General features: G+C 46.4%; 3 protein-coding genes across 3 annotated transcripts; 2 read left to right on the top strand and 1 right to left on the bottom strand.

The window, feature by feature from the left end:
* Window positions 1-4,419: 4,419 nt before the first annotated feature.
* On the top strand, window positions 4,420-5,521 carry J4E88_007673 (uncharacterized protein; the record flags this gene model as incomplete). Its single annotated transcript, XM_049401289.1, has 4 exons — window positions 4,420-4,664; window positions 4,721-4,791; window positions 4,858-5,085; window positions 5,133-5,521. The coding sequence occupies 4 exons, from the start codon at window positions 4,420-4,422 to the stop codon at window positions 5,519-5,521; spliced, it is 933 nt and encodes a 310-aa protein (XP_049252973.1).
* A 2,220-nt stretch (window positions 5,522-7,741) lies between these two features.
* Window positions 7,742-9,190, top strand: J4E88_007672 (uncharacterized protein; the record flags this gene model as incomplete). Its single annotated transcript, XM_049401288.1, has 1 exon — window positions 7,742-9,190. The coding sequence occupies one exon, from the start codon at window positions 7,742-7,744 to the stop codon at window positions 9,188-9,190; it is 1,449 nt and encodes a 482-aa protein (XP_049252972.1).
* A 1,835-nt stretch (window positions 9,191-11,025) lies between these two features.
* On the bottom strand, window positions 11,026-12,588 carry J4E88_007671 (uncharacterized protein; the record flags this gene model as incomplete). Its single annotated transcript, XM_049401287.1, has 3 exons — window positions 11,026-12,274; window positions 12,335-12,371; window positions 12,423-12,588. The coding sequence occupies 3 exons, from the start codon at window positions 12,586-12,588 to the stop codon at window positions 11,026-11,028; spliced, it is 1,452 nt and encodes a 483-aa protein (XP_049252971.1).
* Between the last annotated feature and the right edge of the window lie 107 nt (window positions 12,589-12,695).

Below are 12,695 nucleotides of genomic sequence, written 5' to 3'. Positions count from 1 at the left end.
TAGAGGCTTTACTAATATATATAAAAAGGCGTATATAGAGCTATATAGTTAGATTATACTTACGTAAAGCTATAGCGTAATTATATAGATAAAGAAGTATAACTATACTAAAATATAAATATAACTCTATAAGTCTTATAATATATTAAAGAGAAAATAATATATATATTTTTAAAAAGGTAGAAGTAATATTATACTTAGTAGTAGAATACCTAGAACTATAATAGTTTTACTAAGTAGAATATAAGTAATTTATAAGTTTAGTTAAGTACTACTAAAACTAATATAGATGCGTAATAGATAAGCTAAAGTAAAAGCTTATAATTTAAAGTAGACTAGAACCTTATAGTTAATATAGAAGGTTTAGAATAGTTAAAATAGTACTAGTTTTACTAAATAGAATATTAATAATTTATATATTTAAGTAAGAACTAGTAAAACTAATATAGACGCGTAATAAATAAGCTAAAGTAAAAGCTTATAATTTAGAGTAGGCTAAAACTTTATAGTTAATATAGAATAGTATAAAAAAGATAGAATAATAGTAGTTTTACTAGGTAGAACTTAGGTAATTACTAGAACTAAAACTTAAGAAATTTTTTCTAATATAGTATAGATACTACCTACTTCTATATCTACTAGTACTATAATATTATATATAATATATAGTACGCTATAGCTATACTACTAATATCTAGAGAAATAAAAAAAATAGTATATAGTTATTCTTAATAAGAGAATATATAAAGCTATATTAATAATACTATCTAACTAAGTAATATTATTATAAACGCTTACTAAAGAGAAAAGATAAGAACTATTAATATTAGAGGCGTTACTATAATATTTAGTAAAAAAGATATCTAGATCTTTTTACTAATTATAAAGCTACTAATCTATAATCTTAAAGCTATATAGAATAATCTAAAGAGAGCGCTTATAATAATTAAGAGCTAGCCTTTATCTCTCTTCTTATAGCCTCTTATATATAGTAGTAGTCTTACTTCTAAAATATAGAATATATATAAATAGAACTACTATTAGTATAAAGTATATCTAAGATAATACTTTATATTACTTTTACTAATCTATATTATTATAGATATATATAGATAAAGTAAAAGACTTAAGTTAAGAGTAAATATATAAGATATATAGTATATAAGATAAATATAGTAAGATTATTTAAAATATTAGAGAATAGCTATAAATACTTATATTAAAGCTTCTATTAGTACTAATTAAGAGAAAAAAAGTAGATATTAACTAGAATAATACTAATATAGTAAAGAAGTAGCTTAGTAGTATTAAGTATAATAACTTTATATTATATAGTAAGAGTAGAATAAGATTAAGAAGTATATATATACTAATAATAGCTAAGAAGTATTAGAAATATTAAAGATAATCTTAACTATAGAATATAAATACTAAAAATATAGTAGAGAATAGTTAGATTATAAATAATATTACTATAATTATTTTTAAAGATTACTTATTAGCGCTAAGTCTATATTAAGAAAAGTCTATATATCTAGAATATTAATATACCTCTAAAATATTAGTACTATAATATTTTAAGTAATAAAATAGTTTAAACTATTATTTTATATATTAAAAACTATTAAATTTATATTTAAAATAAGCTTCTAATATTTTTATATATAAATTTTACTCTTTAGAAAGACTATATTATTCTAAAGTTTAATAGTCTTTTTATATATATATAAAATTATAAAAAAGTCTATAAATAATATTATTATTATATATATATTATATAGAATAATATTTATAAGTAATTATTTTATAGAAAAAGTAAAAAATAATATCTAAAACACGCTAAAAGTACTCTAATATAGCTTAGAACGTTAAAAAAATTATATATAATATAAAAATAGTACTATAATATTTATAATAATATATTATTTCTATATATAGGTGTTAGTAATAATACTATATTCTATACTATAATTATTAGTAATAATATAAAACTACTAGTAAACTTTAGTAAAGTAGGCTATACATTAAGTTATGCGTTAGTAGCAATTTTAGCGCAAAAATAGTCTAACTATTAAACTTAGAGTTAGAAGCTCTACTTCCTAACTACTAACTGGGATCCCGTAGCTTTGGCCCTCGTCACGTTCCGAAAGGTACTTTTTCAGCATACGCGTACCTGCATGTCTTGTTTGCAGCTTTTCACCGCTTCGTCCGGCAGCGCTGGGGTGTCATTCTCCGCTCTTTCAACGAAACGTGAAAGTCGATCAGATTAAGCACGAAGATGATACGACCTTTTTTATGGCTGAATCATGGCAATTGGGGCAAGTCGCACGATGGGTACTTATGGCGCTACTCCGATGGAGTCTCTGTCTTTGGCTCTGCTGCAGCCTCACTTTGGAATGAGCGTGTGATTGCCACGTCGCTTACGGATTCCTCTTGCTCTACTGCAGAAGGGACTTGATCCTTTTTTCATGAGGCTTTGGTGGCGGTGAGCTGCTCAACCAGTAAGGTAATGACGCGGGCATCATTTGTCGGTGTCGCCAGATCGCAACCGACGTGTGACCAAGACCGACCGCTCAAAGGCGACCATCGTGGACTGGAATTTCGTTTTGGCGCCTCGACTCACGGGAAGCCTGACAACCAACAGTCGAACGCAGAACTGATTGGTGTGACTACCACTAAATAACGTCCCGAACAGCGACACGGCCTAGCCCCAACTCCCAACCGTGGGGTTGCAGATGATCGTCGTAAAATCGCGGGGCTGGACTGTGCCGCTGGGAAATGTAAGACGCGTCCTGCGCACGAGTAGTGCGAAATCGGAATTTGCTCCGAAGTATTTACCGGCTGCCCCCGTACTCGTTCATCCATTTTTCACATTACACGTCTCCTCAACATTGTTCTCCACTGTCGTTTACCTCGCCTATAATGTACCACCTAGACGGCAATCCGGCTCCTTCCGACCAAACATTGTTTCAAGATCTACTCAAGATCACCACATCGAAATGGCAGTCAATGCTCAAGAGAGATGCGACACCGGCACGACAGGAGCCTGCTTCGCGACCTTCCGTGTCCAGAACCTCGACTCAACTCTCGGTGCCGATATCGAAAGAGTAGAGACTCTCCATTATGTCCACGGACGAAACAGGTCGCAAAGCCTCCGCAAATCTTTTGTTCACGCAGCGTCGCGTCACTCTCTATTCGGAACGCTACACTCGCAATTGGAGTAATCAGGAACCGAGCGACACCTTGTCTGTTACTGACACCTGCGATCGTCATACTGGGCGGGTCAAGAACTGAACAACACCGGCGACCCTGATGATGCATGTACAAACATGATGGCTCAATGGAGTAGTGATATCGAATCTGTCAGGTGTACAACACGGCAAGTCTGGATGAGGTGGCAGCGTTCACGCACTATAACGGTTCAATCGTTCGTAAAGGTAAGTTCCCCTAATACACTTGCGCAAGCTACTTTGCTAACCTCGTCAAAGGCAGTCTTCTGTTTCACGTCAAAACGTACGTTTGTTCCACAGCGTGCCTCATCGCTTCCCGGCGCGCAACCCGCTACTCGCCGCGCTCCATCATCACATCCACCTCGCAGACTTGCAAACCGCTGGCTGCGCATACACTCAGGTCTTTCGTGGGAGACGGAATAGAACCGGCGGACAGCATTGAGGGATAAACTGTGGTGTTACGATACGCTGTGCAAGTGCTCCTCTTCTGCTCAGGCCCAACCATGTGTTCACTCCGAAGCGGTCGGTGACATATCTGCTAGCAGAACCAGGGAAAAGCCATGGAGCTTTGCTTGGTTGTCTGAGCGCGGTTGCCCAGTACTTGATCGACCAAACGGACACACCAATCCAATGTCCTCTTGCATTGCTTGATGGATCCTGCCTTCTCAGCGACAACGTACCAGTAGGCGCCAGTAGTTTAAAGAGGTCTGCCCTCCAAATGGTCACAATGCAAAACTTCATCTCATTGTTATATCGTCAGACTTACAGAACCCGTCATGAGCGTGGCCAACTCCGACCAACCATAGCCTGTGTGTCCGCATCCCTGTCAGGTCTTGCGCGAACGACATATTACATATGACTTGACATACTATGGGGCATCTAATCTTAGTCCGATTAGGCACGGAGCACCCAGGCCGATCAGCATATAAAGGTGTCTTAGCCACCCATAATCTAATGTATAGTGTACGATTACAAAGACTCGCCCAAAGATCGGTACAGCAATCTACGACCACAGCACATGGCTCGCATTATCGAGATTCGTATTATCAGTCATTTCGACCAGCTTAGGCCACGCGCTCCAATTTGTTTGGCTAATATAATCCATGATAAATCATGATGACCATCAGTATCTTGGATGGTACTTCACTGCACTCCCATCCACTCCAGCAAGTCTCAAACCCCTACCATAATGCACTTCTCCAATATGAAGAATCTTATCCTCTTCGCGCTGGCAAGTGTTGTCTCAGCCCATACCATTTTTCAGAAAGTCTCTGTCAACGGCGTGGAGCAGGGTCAACTGAAGGGCGTCCGCGCCCCCGATTCTGACTACCCTATCACAAATGTCAACGACGCGGCTTTTGCTTGCAACAAAGACATCAAGCATACAGATAGCACTGTGATAAGCATTCCGGTTGGAGCAAAGGTCGGCGCATGGTGGGAACTCCGATGTACAAACTGTATGGAAGACGAACACTGACTTCGCTGAACAGGTGGGGACACGTCATAGGTGGAAAGCAGGGTGCTAACGATCCCGATCATCCTATTGCTGCGAGCCACAAAGGTAGGTGGCGCTTCATGATAGCTCTCTCGGTCATGTAGAAGCAGATAGCTAATGTATCCACCGCAGGGCCGATACAATACTACCTTGCCAAGGTAGATAATGCCGCAACTACTGGCACCACAGGCCTTCAATGGTTCAAGGTTGCCCAAGACGGTCTGAGTAACGGAAAATGGGCTGTGGACACGATGATTGCGAACGGAGGTTGGCACTACTTCAACATGCCTACTTGTGTTGCTCCGGGCGACTATTTGCTGCGTGTCGAGCTCATCGCCCTCCACAGCGCTTCGGCGCAAGGTAATAAGCCCAGGCCATCGCACGATGAAACTGCTGATGTTCAACAGGCGGCGCCCAATTCTACATGGAATGCGCACAGATCCGCGTCTCGGGTAGTGGCACAAACAAGGGCTCCAACTTCGTCTCTTTCCCTGGTGCTTACAAAGCCAACGACCCCGGTATCCAACTCAGTATCTATGACACCACTGGGAAGCCCTACATGGGTGGCAAGGCCTATTCCATTCCAGGGCCTGCGCCGCTGACCTGTGCGGCTGGGCAAGATGGCGGCAGTGGCTCCACACCAGCGCCTCAACAGCCAGCTCCAGCACCAGAAGCGCCGGCTGCGGGAGCCGCATTATATGCGCAGTGTGGAGGCGCCACATGGACTGGTCCAACGACCTGTGCGCAGGGAACGTGTAAAGTAAGCAGCGAGCATTACTCACAATGCGTGCCGTAACATGTCCGCCGAGATGTTGTAGTGTATGTAGTCGACTGCGACCGGACAATTACGGCTTTCGGAATACTACTCATGCCTTGATCATTTCTACCCATCAAATCTCGCGACTACGGCATCTTCGCACATGTCTTTCAAAATTATCCCTACGCGTGAACTTCTTTTCGGGGATTGAACACATAGGGTTGGGACAATAGAAGTTTTGCGTTGCGTACATGTCTTTGTGAACGCCGCGCTCATGTCTCTTGAGATCAGCTTTGAGTGCGAAAGCTGATACGCAATGCCTGCATCGATACCGCCGTCGGTGCTTGCGGTTCAAGTGTACACTACGAGTGTGTTAGCTCCAGACCTTTTCAATATCTGCGAATGAAACGCCAGGCTGGGGACTTACTTCAACTGCCCCTGCGAGTGGTATGTCGTCTGACATGTGTCACATCGGTAAAGGCTCGAAGACCCATCGAAGTTTGGCGCTTGATCGCTCAGTTGGTTGGACGCCGGACGATCTCTGAGAGCTGTTTCTGAAGGCTCGTAAGATTGCTCACTGTCAGGTGGAGAGCTTGTGTATTCTGTGGGGGAGTCAAGGAAGGGGTTGTCAGCTTGAGCATATGAGGAGGGCCCCGCTGGTGAGACTAAAAGTGGTGATGAAGTATTGCTAATGGCCATGACCTGCAGTCTCTCCGAGCTTTCGCTATCTATATCGTTTTGGGATGGTCGTTTCTTTTGGAGCCATGGAAAAATGACTGGATTCGGGGTATGCTCTGCGTCCCATGGGCTGATGTATTGCTCGTCCACCAAAGAAGTGGCGGCTTGTCTAGCCCAGCCAAAATGTGCAGGCGCTACGGTGAGTAGTTGTGATGATCCTTCTATAGCTACATATCAGTGGAAGCTCCAAGACAAAGCATGGAGTTGACCAACCACTCTGAGGGATGATGCGTTGCAGGTAGGATCGCTTGTCGATGCCCAGAATCTGATCGGCCGTGATGGCTCTCGGCGGTTTCTTGGTTGCATACTTCTCCTGCCTCGCCCATATCGAATCCTTGGGTGGTGCTTTGGCATAAGGAGGTGGATCAATCCCGGGGCGCTTCCGTTCGCGCTCTAGATCCCTAAGTTTCCTAAAGGGATCGAGTTTTCGCCTTCTGATTCGATCTGCGAGCCATACCCACACTATAGGCGCTGCGAGTACAAATGTGACGGCCAGACATATACCAATAAACATCGAGGCAGCAGCTCTTTCTTCTTCTGGACTCTTGGACAGTGATGACTCATTGTCTGTCGATCGTGGCTCCAGTTTCCAGTCCAGTCGTGCATCCAACGTGAATGTTGCCTTAAGAGGCGTCGGGTAGGGAGCCATGGTGGCCGGTAAAGGCAGGACAGCGATGCACTCGCGGTGTGAAGCATTAATCTCATCGCTCTCTCTATATCAAAGTCACGGCCTGCCTGTGACTGAAGCAATGGCGATCCGAGGCTGAAGCCGGGAGGCATACATTTTCCGTAGGACTGCCGTGATTGGGGAACTCATCCTACCGGTTAGAGGGCATTTCCAGATACGAGGACCTTCTAGAGCCCGTCGATATGGTGTTATGCCGCTAAAGGTATGGTACTTGCCCCATCAGTCCTTTTGGCCCCCGGTTAATGTTGGGCCCACGCCGTTGGTGCACGCTTACGCATGTCGTGAACCCATCTTTGGGGTTGAATTGATCCTTCAGCCCTATGGTAGGAGGATAAAAGCTAGCCAAGAAGCCCTACGTTGGACTGTCAGGTGCGTCTCGCGACTCTGTCGTCATGTGTTGAATCGTGTTGGTCGTGTTGGTCGTGTTTTTCAATGCACGAACGTACCTACCTAGGTAGGTAGGAAAACCGGGAATGTTCCCGTCGGAAAGCTAGGAGTATCTGCCTGATCTTGGCGGCGTTCGATGCCACAACAAATGCATCAACACAACACCATCAGTATAGCTAGCCACGGGTACACGAGGTTAGTTAGTAGGCCGAGTTCCCCAGCGATGCACGTCCGACTCTTCATGATGTAGCAAGAGCTCTCGCCGCGCTGTCCTCTGTTGAGTTGCGACACGAGTCAGTACTTCCAAGGTTGCATTGGTAATCCTCCATCCCCCTTGCGGCGTCCCTTGCGAGTGTGAGGGATTTACAAATCCACATATTGTCTGTAGGATGCTGCGATACCCATGAGTTTTCTTGCTTCCTCAGAGCTGCTCCCGCCTGCACAGAATGGCCGACCTTTCAAACCTCAAGAAGCTGCGCCCATGCGGCAGACTAGAAACATACAGCACCGCGCGACACCATCTCGGGTTTTACAAGAACGTTGGCTTTACCGCAGAATATGTGGCATCAAAGAACCCTCAATCATCACTCGAACTGCGAATCTATACTGCGCTCCGAAAAGTTATTACCCAGCACCCGGTCCTGACAACCATCACGCTGAATGAGGATCAATCCTATCCCAACGTATACTTCGCGCAACTCCCTGAGATCGATCTACGCACCTGCGTGGAGATATGCGAGAGAAAGACACCATTCCCAAACGATGGCGAGGCGGACGAAGAGCTCGATCGATACCTAGTGCAGCAGCATAGCCGCGACTTTAATGACAACCTAGGCTCGAAGCCTTTCTGGCGGCTGCTGGTCCTGACTTCACCACAAGACACAACCAAGTTCATGGCGACGTGGATGTGGCACCATGCGCTAGCAGACGGAACGTCAGCCTTCTCGTTTCACAAATCATTCCTGGCTGGCCTCAACACTCCGGAAAGCATCGCGGATGCGATTGTCAAGTCTTCGTCTGCGGATTTAGCGCCGCCATTAGAGGACTTACATCCAATGACTATAACGTGGCCTTACTTCATCAAGGCCATTCTTGGTGCCTTGTTACCCTCGGTATTCGCAAAGCGACCTCCGAAACTATGGGCGGGCAACGCTATACAGCCGAACGCTACGCCGATTCCGCCACCGCATTATCGCACGCTAGTCCTGTCGAAAGCGACTACGGATAAGCTGGCTCGAGTCAGCCGATCTGAAAAGACAAGCGTAACAGCAACGTTGCAATGCCTTCTCGCAGCGTCACTCTTCACCTGCCTCTCAGCAGAAGACTGTGAGAGGCTTCACATTGACGGCCCGATATCGATAAAGAAAATTCTTAACGTGGAGGAACAGCAGATGACCATGACGATTGCCGAATATGCCTACCTTCACGAGCGCGTCGCATCTCGAGAACCCAAACTCAAAGATTCAGCAGGACTAGGTGTCTTACAGCAGTTCTCATGGGACACTGCACGCGCAGTGAAATCCACCATATCCACAGAAGTCGCCAAATCTGGCGTCGATAACCCCGTTGCGCTGCTGAAATACATCTCTTCTATGCAGCAACATTTCCTCGACCAATTAGGTAAGCCTCGCAAGTCTGCAGCAGAACTGTCCAGTGCAGGAGTATGGAAGCATACTCAGAGTGAAGGAGTATGGACTGTCGGTCGGATGGTGTTCAGCCAATCTCCCAATATTGTGGCCAATGCTTTGAAACTCAATGTTGTAACAGGTGGCGATGGAAACGCGACGTTGAACTTCTGCTGGGCTGAGGATGCTGTGGAAGAGCAGGTCATGCGTGATATCATCGAGGGAGTCAGAACTGGGATCGAAGATCTAGTAGAAAGGAGCCAGGAGTAGATAGCATAGTTGCATGTTGGAGGCGGCTGTATTGAGTTTTATCCGCTGGTCTGCGTAGTAATGATAGTTTCAACGCATGTGCACCATTGAAGCGCAAGGATAATCCATAATACGCCCTTCCGGGCGAACACAAAGAGGGTCTAAGAAAATTCCACGGGCTGTCCTGGGTTGGAAGCCTTATATTAGCACTTCACCTGTGAGCCGAATCACATACCGCTGTCGTGTTCAGCAGCGACGCCACAACATAAAGTGACTAAGAGTCATCATGCGATTCGGCAAAACATAGTACTTCAAGGAAGAAAACAGGTATATACGCATGAACTCCAACGCCAAATACCCCCCTAGTACATACAATTGAAGTACATAAGCCTCATGCAGCATGTCGAGGCTGCTGAACCCAACCCTGAAACACGGAACCATGCCAACACATCTGTCACTATTGTCGCTTCATATCCGTCGTTCCCTTGCTTCCTCTTCGATATTCCCAGACTTCCTGCCCTTGTCCATTCGCGTTCGCGCCTGAGCCATAGTATGTGGCATATGCTGCGTTCATGCCCTCATGGTGCTCTTTCGCGTGGCGCTTGATGGAGTTCCAGAGGCCCCGAGCTTTGCTCGGTTCCTTCAGTGTAGATGCAGATGACGAAACAACAGACGTTGATGATGAAGATGCCTGGACTGGTGTCTTGATGTATTCGAAAGAGGTGCGAGGAGTCGTCGCGGAAGAGCCTGACATCTTCGATATGTGAGAACTTGAGTGCGATTCTTTTGATCCAGATGGCTCTAGAGGCCACGTAGTGCTGTATATATGAGCCTTGCTCGATACGCCGATGTTGATGCCGATTTGCAGCTTGCGTGTCGAGAATGATGGCAAACGTACTCGTTTGATTACTGTGGATCAGGGTGCTTTGTCGTTTCTGTGGGACTGGTACCAAATCTGTCGGTTTGTTTGAGCCCACGTTGTAAGAAGAAGAATGTGCTGGTAATGTCTAGATCACTCCAGCTGCGTACAACACCATCTTTATACTCAACCCACAGCTCAGGCCACTGTACCGATTCAGACATCCGAGAATCGCACACCCTATGACTCCAAGGACCAACATGACTTTGCCGTCGCAGTGCTGACTGTTTCGGTAATTGACCTGAAAGGCGTGGGAGGCTTGTTTCAGCGGCTTTGCTTGTCGAAAACATGACCATACGCCTGAGAGGCGCAATGTGGAGACAGTTTGACGCCAGCATTGCGCCAGATGGGTCCAATGGGAGACTTGCGCTGAAGCCACTTTCTCCCGGAATACGCTAGTGCATGTGGACTTCCCGACGGGTAGCAAAGAATGCGCGGTGCGAGTGTTGTACTCCTGAGGCACGGGTGTAAAAGGCTAGTCGTACGAGAGCCAGGTCACATCGACATATGCCAACGACGCCGCAGGATCGCGGCGTACGTTTTTGAAGCTCTTGTTGGTATTCTGTCTTGCATGATGTGCAGGTTGGCTTGCGTGAAGAGCGGAGGAGGGTCATTTGGGTGTAGGGCGTGCGTCTTGTGCACAGGCGCGATCCAATAGCTGGAAAGTGGGGTTGGCGCGTCCTAGTGACGAACGCGCGCGCCCTGTACATGTCAATCGTCGGTGGCCGAAGCCGCTGTATGAATGCGATGCACGTTGAGCCTTGCGATCTCAGCAACTCGACCGTGCTTGGGGTAGAGAGTGCGGCCCATTTCAATTGCGCAACGTTGACAACAGCCTTATTGCGGCACAAAAACACATCAAGCGGCACAGAAGCATACGTGGGAACGTCAGCGATGAATAACATCATTTTGGACTATCGAACACCTGATTTTATGTCTAGGGCTTAACAACTGTCTGCCACGGAAGTGTGTTGTCGAAGAAAAAGGTTGCTTTTGGCTGTGCCGCAAGGCCTTCGCCCGTCATGTTGCACAGCTTGGTCACGTCACCGGCCTCTGCACGCTTCGCCTTGATGATATCTTGGTACTGAGACAGGGGGCAAGATGAGCCAGGGCCACTGGTGCAATCCACAACAGGGTAGACAACCTCGTTAATGCGAATGCGCATGTACGTTTCTTCAGAGGCGGTGCCGTTGTAGTTGGTTGCGTAGCCAGAGCCGTATGTGCTATTGTGGGCAGCAGCAGGACAAGAGAGGCGTTCGAATGCAACAGTTCCTCGCATCTTCACGACCTGAGAGGAGCGGAAGAGTCGGTCCGACAACGACATGTTACCAGGAAGCTGCTGTTGGTTGTCGAAAACACCGATCGCAGCGGCCAGCTGGTTGATTTGGCCATCATTTGCGAAATTGGCCATGATCTTTGGAGGGACAAAAGTGCCATTGCCCGTCTTGTAGGTCGCATCTGGACCATCAACAAAGCGTTGCACAGTCATGTCAACGATAGGCAACATCTGGTATTTCTCGATATCGGATCCCAGACCGGTGCCGTACCAATAACGCAAATCCTGCGCATACTCATACTGCAAGATCTCTTCCTGTGTGAAGATATCGCAAAAGGGGCTTCGACGGCCGGTGATCTGGGTCTCGAATCCACACAAGTAGGGTATTTGGTCGACTTGACTCGTTGTAAGGTTCAGGCCTTGAATCTTCCCGTTGAGCCTGGCGGCAATCGGGGGAAGGTACATAGAGTCCCACGTATCCTTGGCAGGACCTCCACCCGCGTCATCGTAGGCCTTGCACAGGTCGCTGGGAGCAAGAGTGTTGCCCCAACTGGCAGGGTCGCTCGCGTTTAGAGCATAGATTGTAGTGAGGTCCGTAGCGTTTGGCCCCACGAAACCTTGAGCGAACAGGCGTGCGCTGTCCCGAACGCGTGGACCAGACGTATAGTAGTTTGCCCACATAGTAAAAGCGGTGTTGTACTTGTACAGGTCGGGGTAACGAAGGCGCCACATTGTACCCATCTCGTGTAGTTCTTTCCAGCCGGTCGGGCTCAGATTAGCGATTTGAGCGTCCGGGTCTGAGAGGACCGGCTTCCAGGATTTGAGGAACGCGAGTTTCTCGTCGGTGATGGTGATGTCTCCGGCAGCTTGGATGTAATTGGCAAATTCAACCCACCCATTGTAGGCGCCACTATAAAGGTAAAGAGACAAAGTCAGCCTATGCCTCATATACAGCGCGTGCAGTAGTTACCGGTCTGGGAACCGCGAACCGTGACGGGAGAAGAAAGCTATGTGTTCTTAGTCTGGCATTCTTCAATCGCGGAATCAAGCTGCCCTACCTGCCAGATCGACCTTGCATCCTGTAGGTATATCGGACGAAATGCCCGTCACCTCTTCGCCGGGGAACCATTGTCCGTTGCCGCCGATATGCTGGAAGACATTGAAGTTGTCTTGGGCTGCAACAGCAGCACTGCTAGCGGCGAGAGAAAGAGCAAGAAGCTTCATGATTACCGTTAAGAAATGAGAGACGCTCCGAAGTGCAGATAGGAATAGAGCGCACGCCTATCATCTTTATACCCGACATGTTGATTGATGGTGGTGTTGTCAAGTTC

The sequence above is a fragment of the Alternaria novae-zelandiae genome, assembly GCF_023758075.1.
Source record: "Alternaria novae-zelandiae strain BMP 2774 chromosome Unknown scaffold_16, whole genome shotgun sequence".
Lineage (NCBI taxonomy): Eukaryota > Fungi > Ascomycota > Dothideomycetes > Pleosporales > Pleosporaceae > Alternaria > Alternaria novae-zelandiae.
The sequence above is the reverse complement of the archived record's forward strand: the minus strand, read 5'-3'. Positions and strand labels throughout refer to the sequence as shown.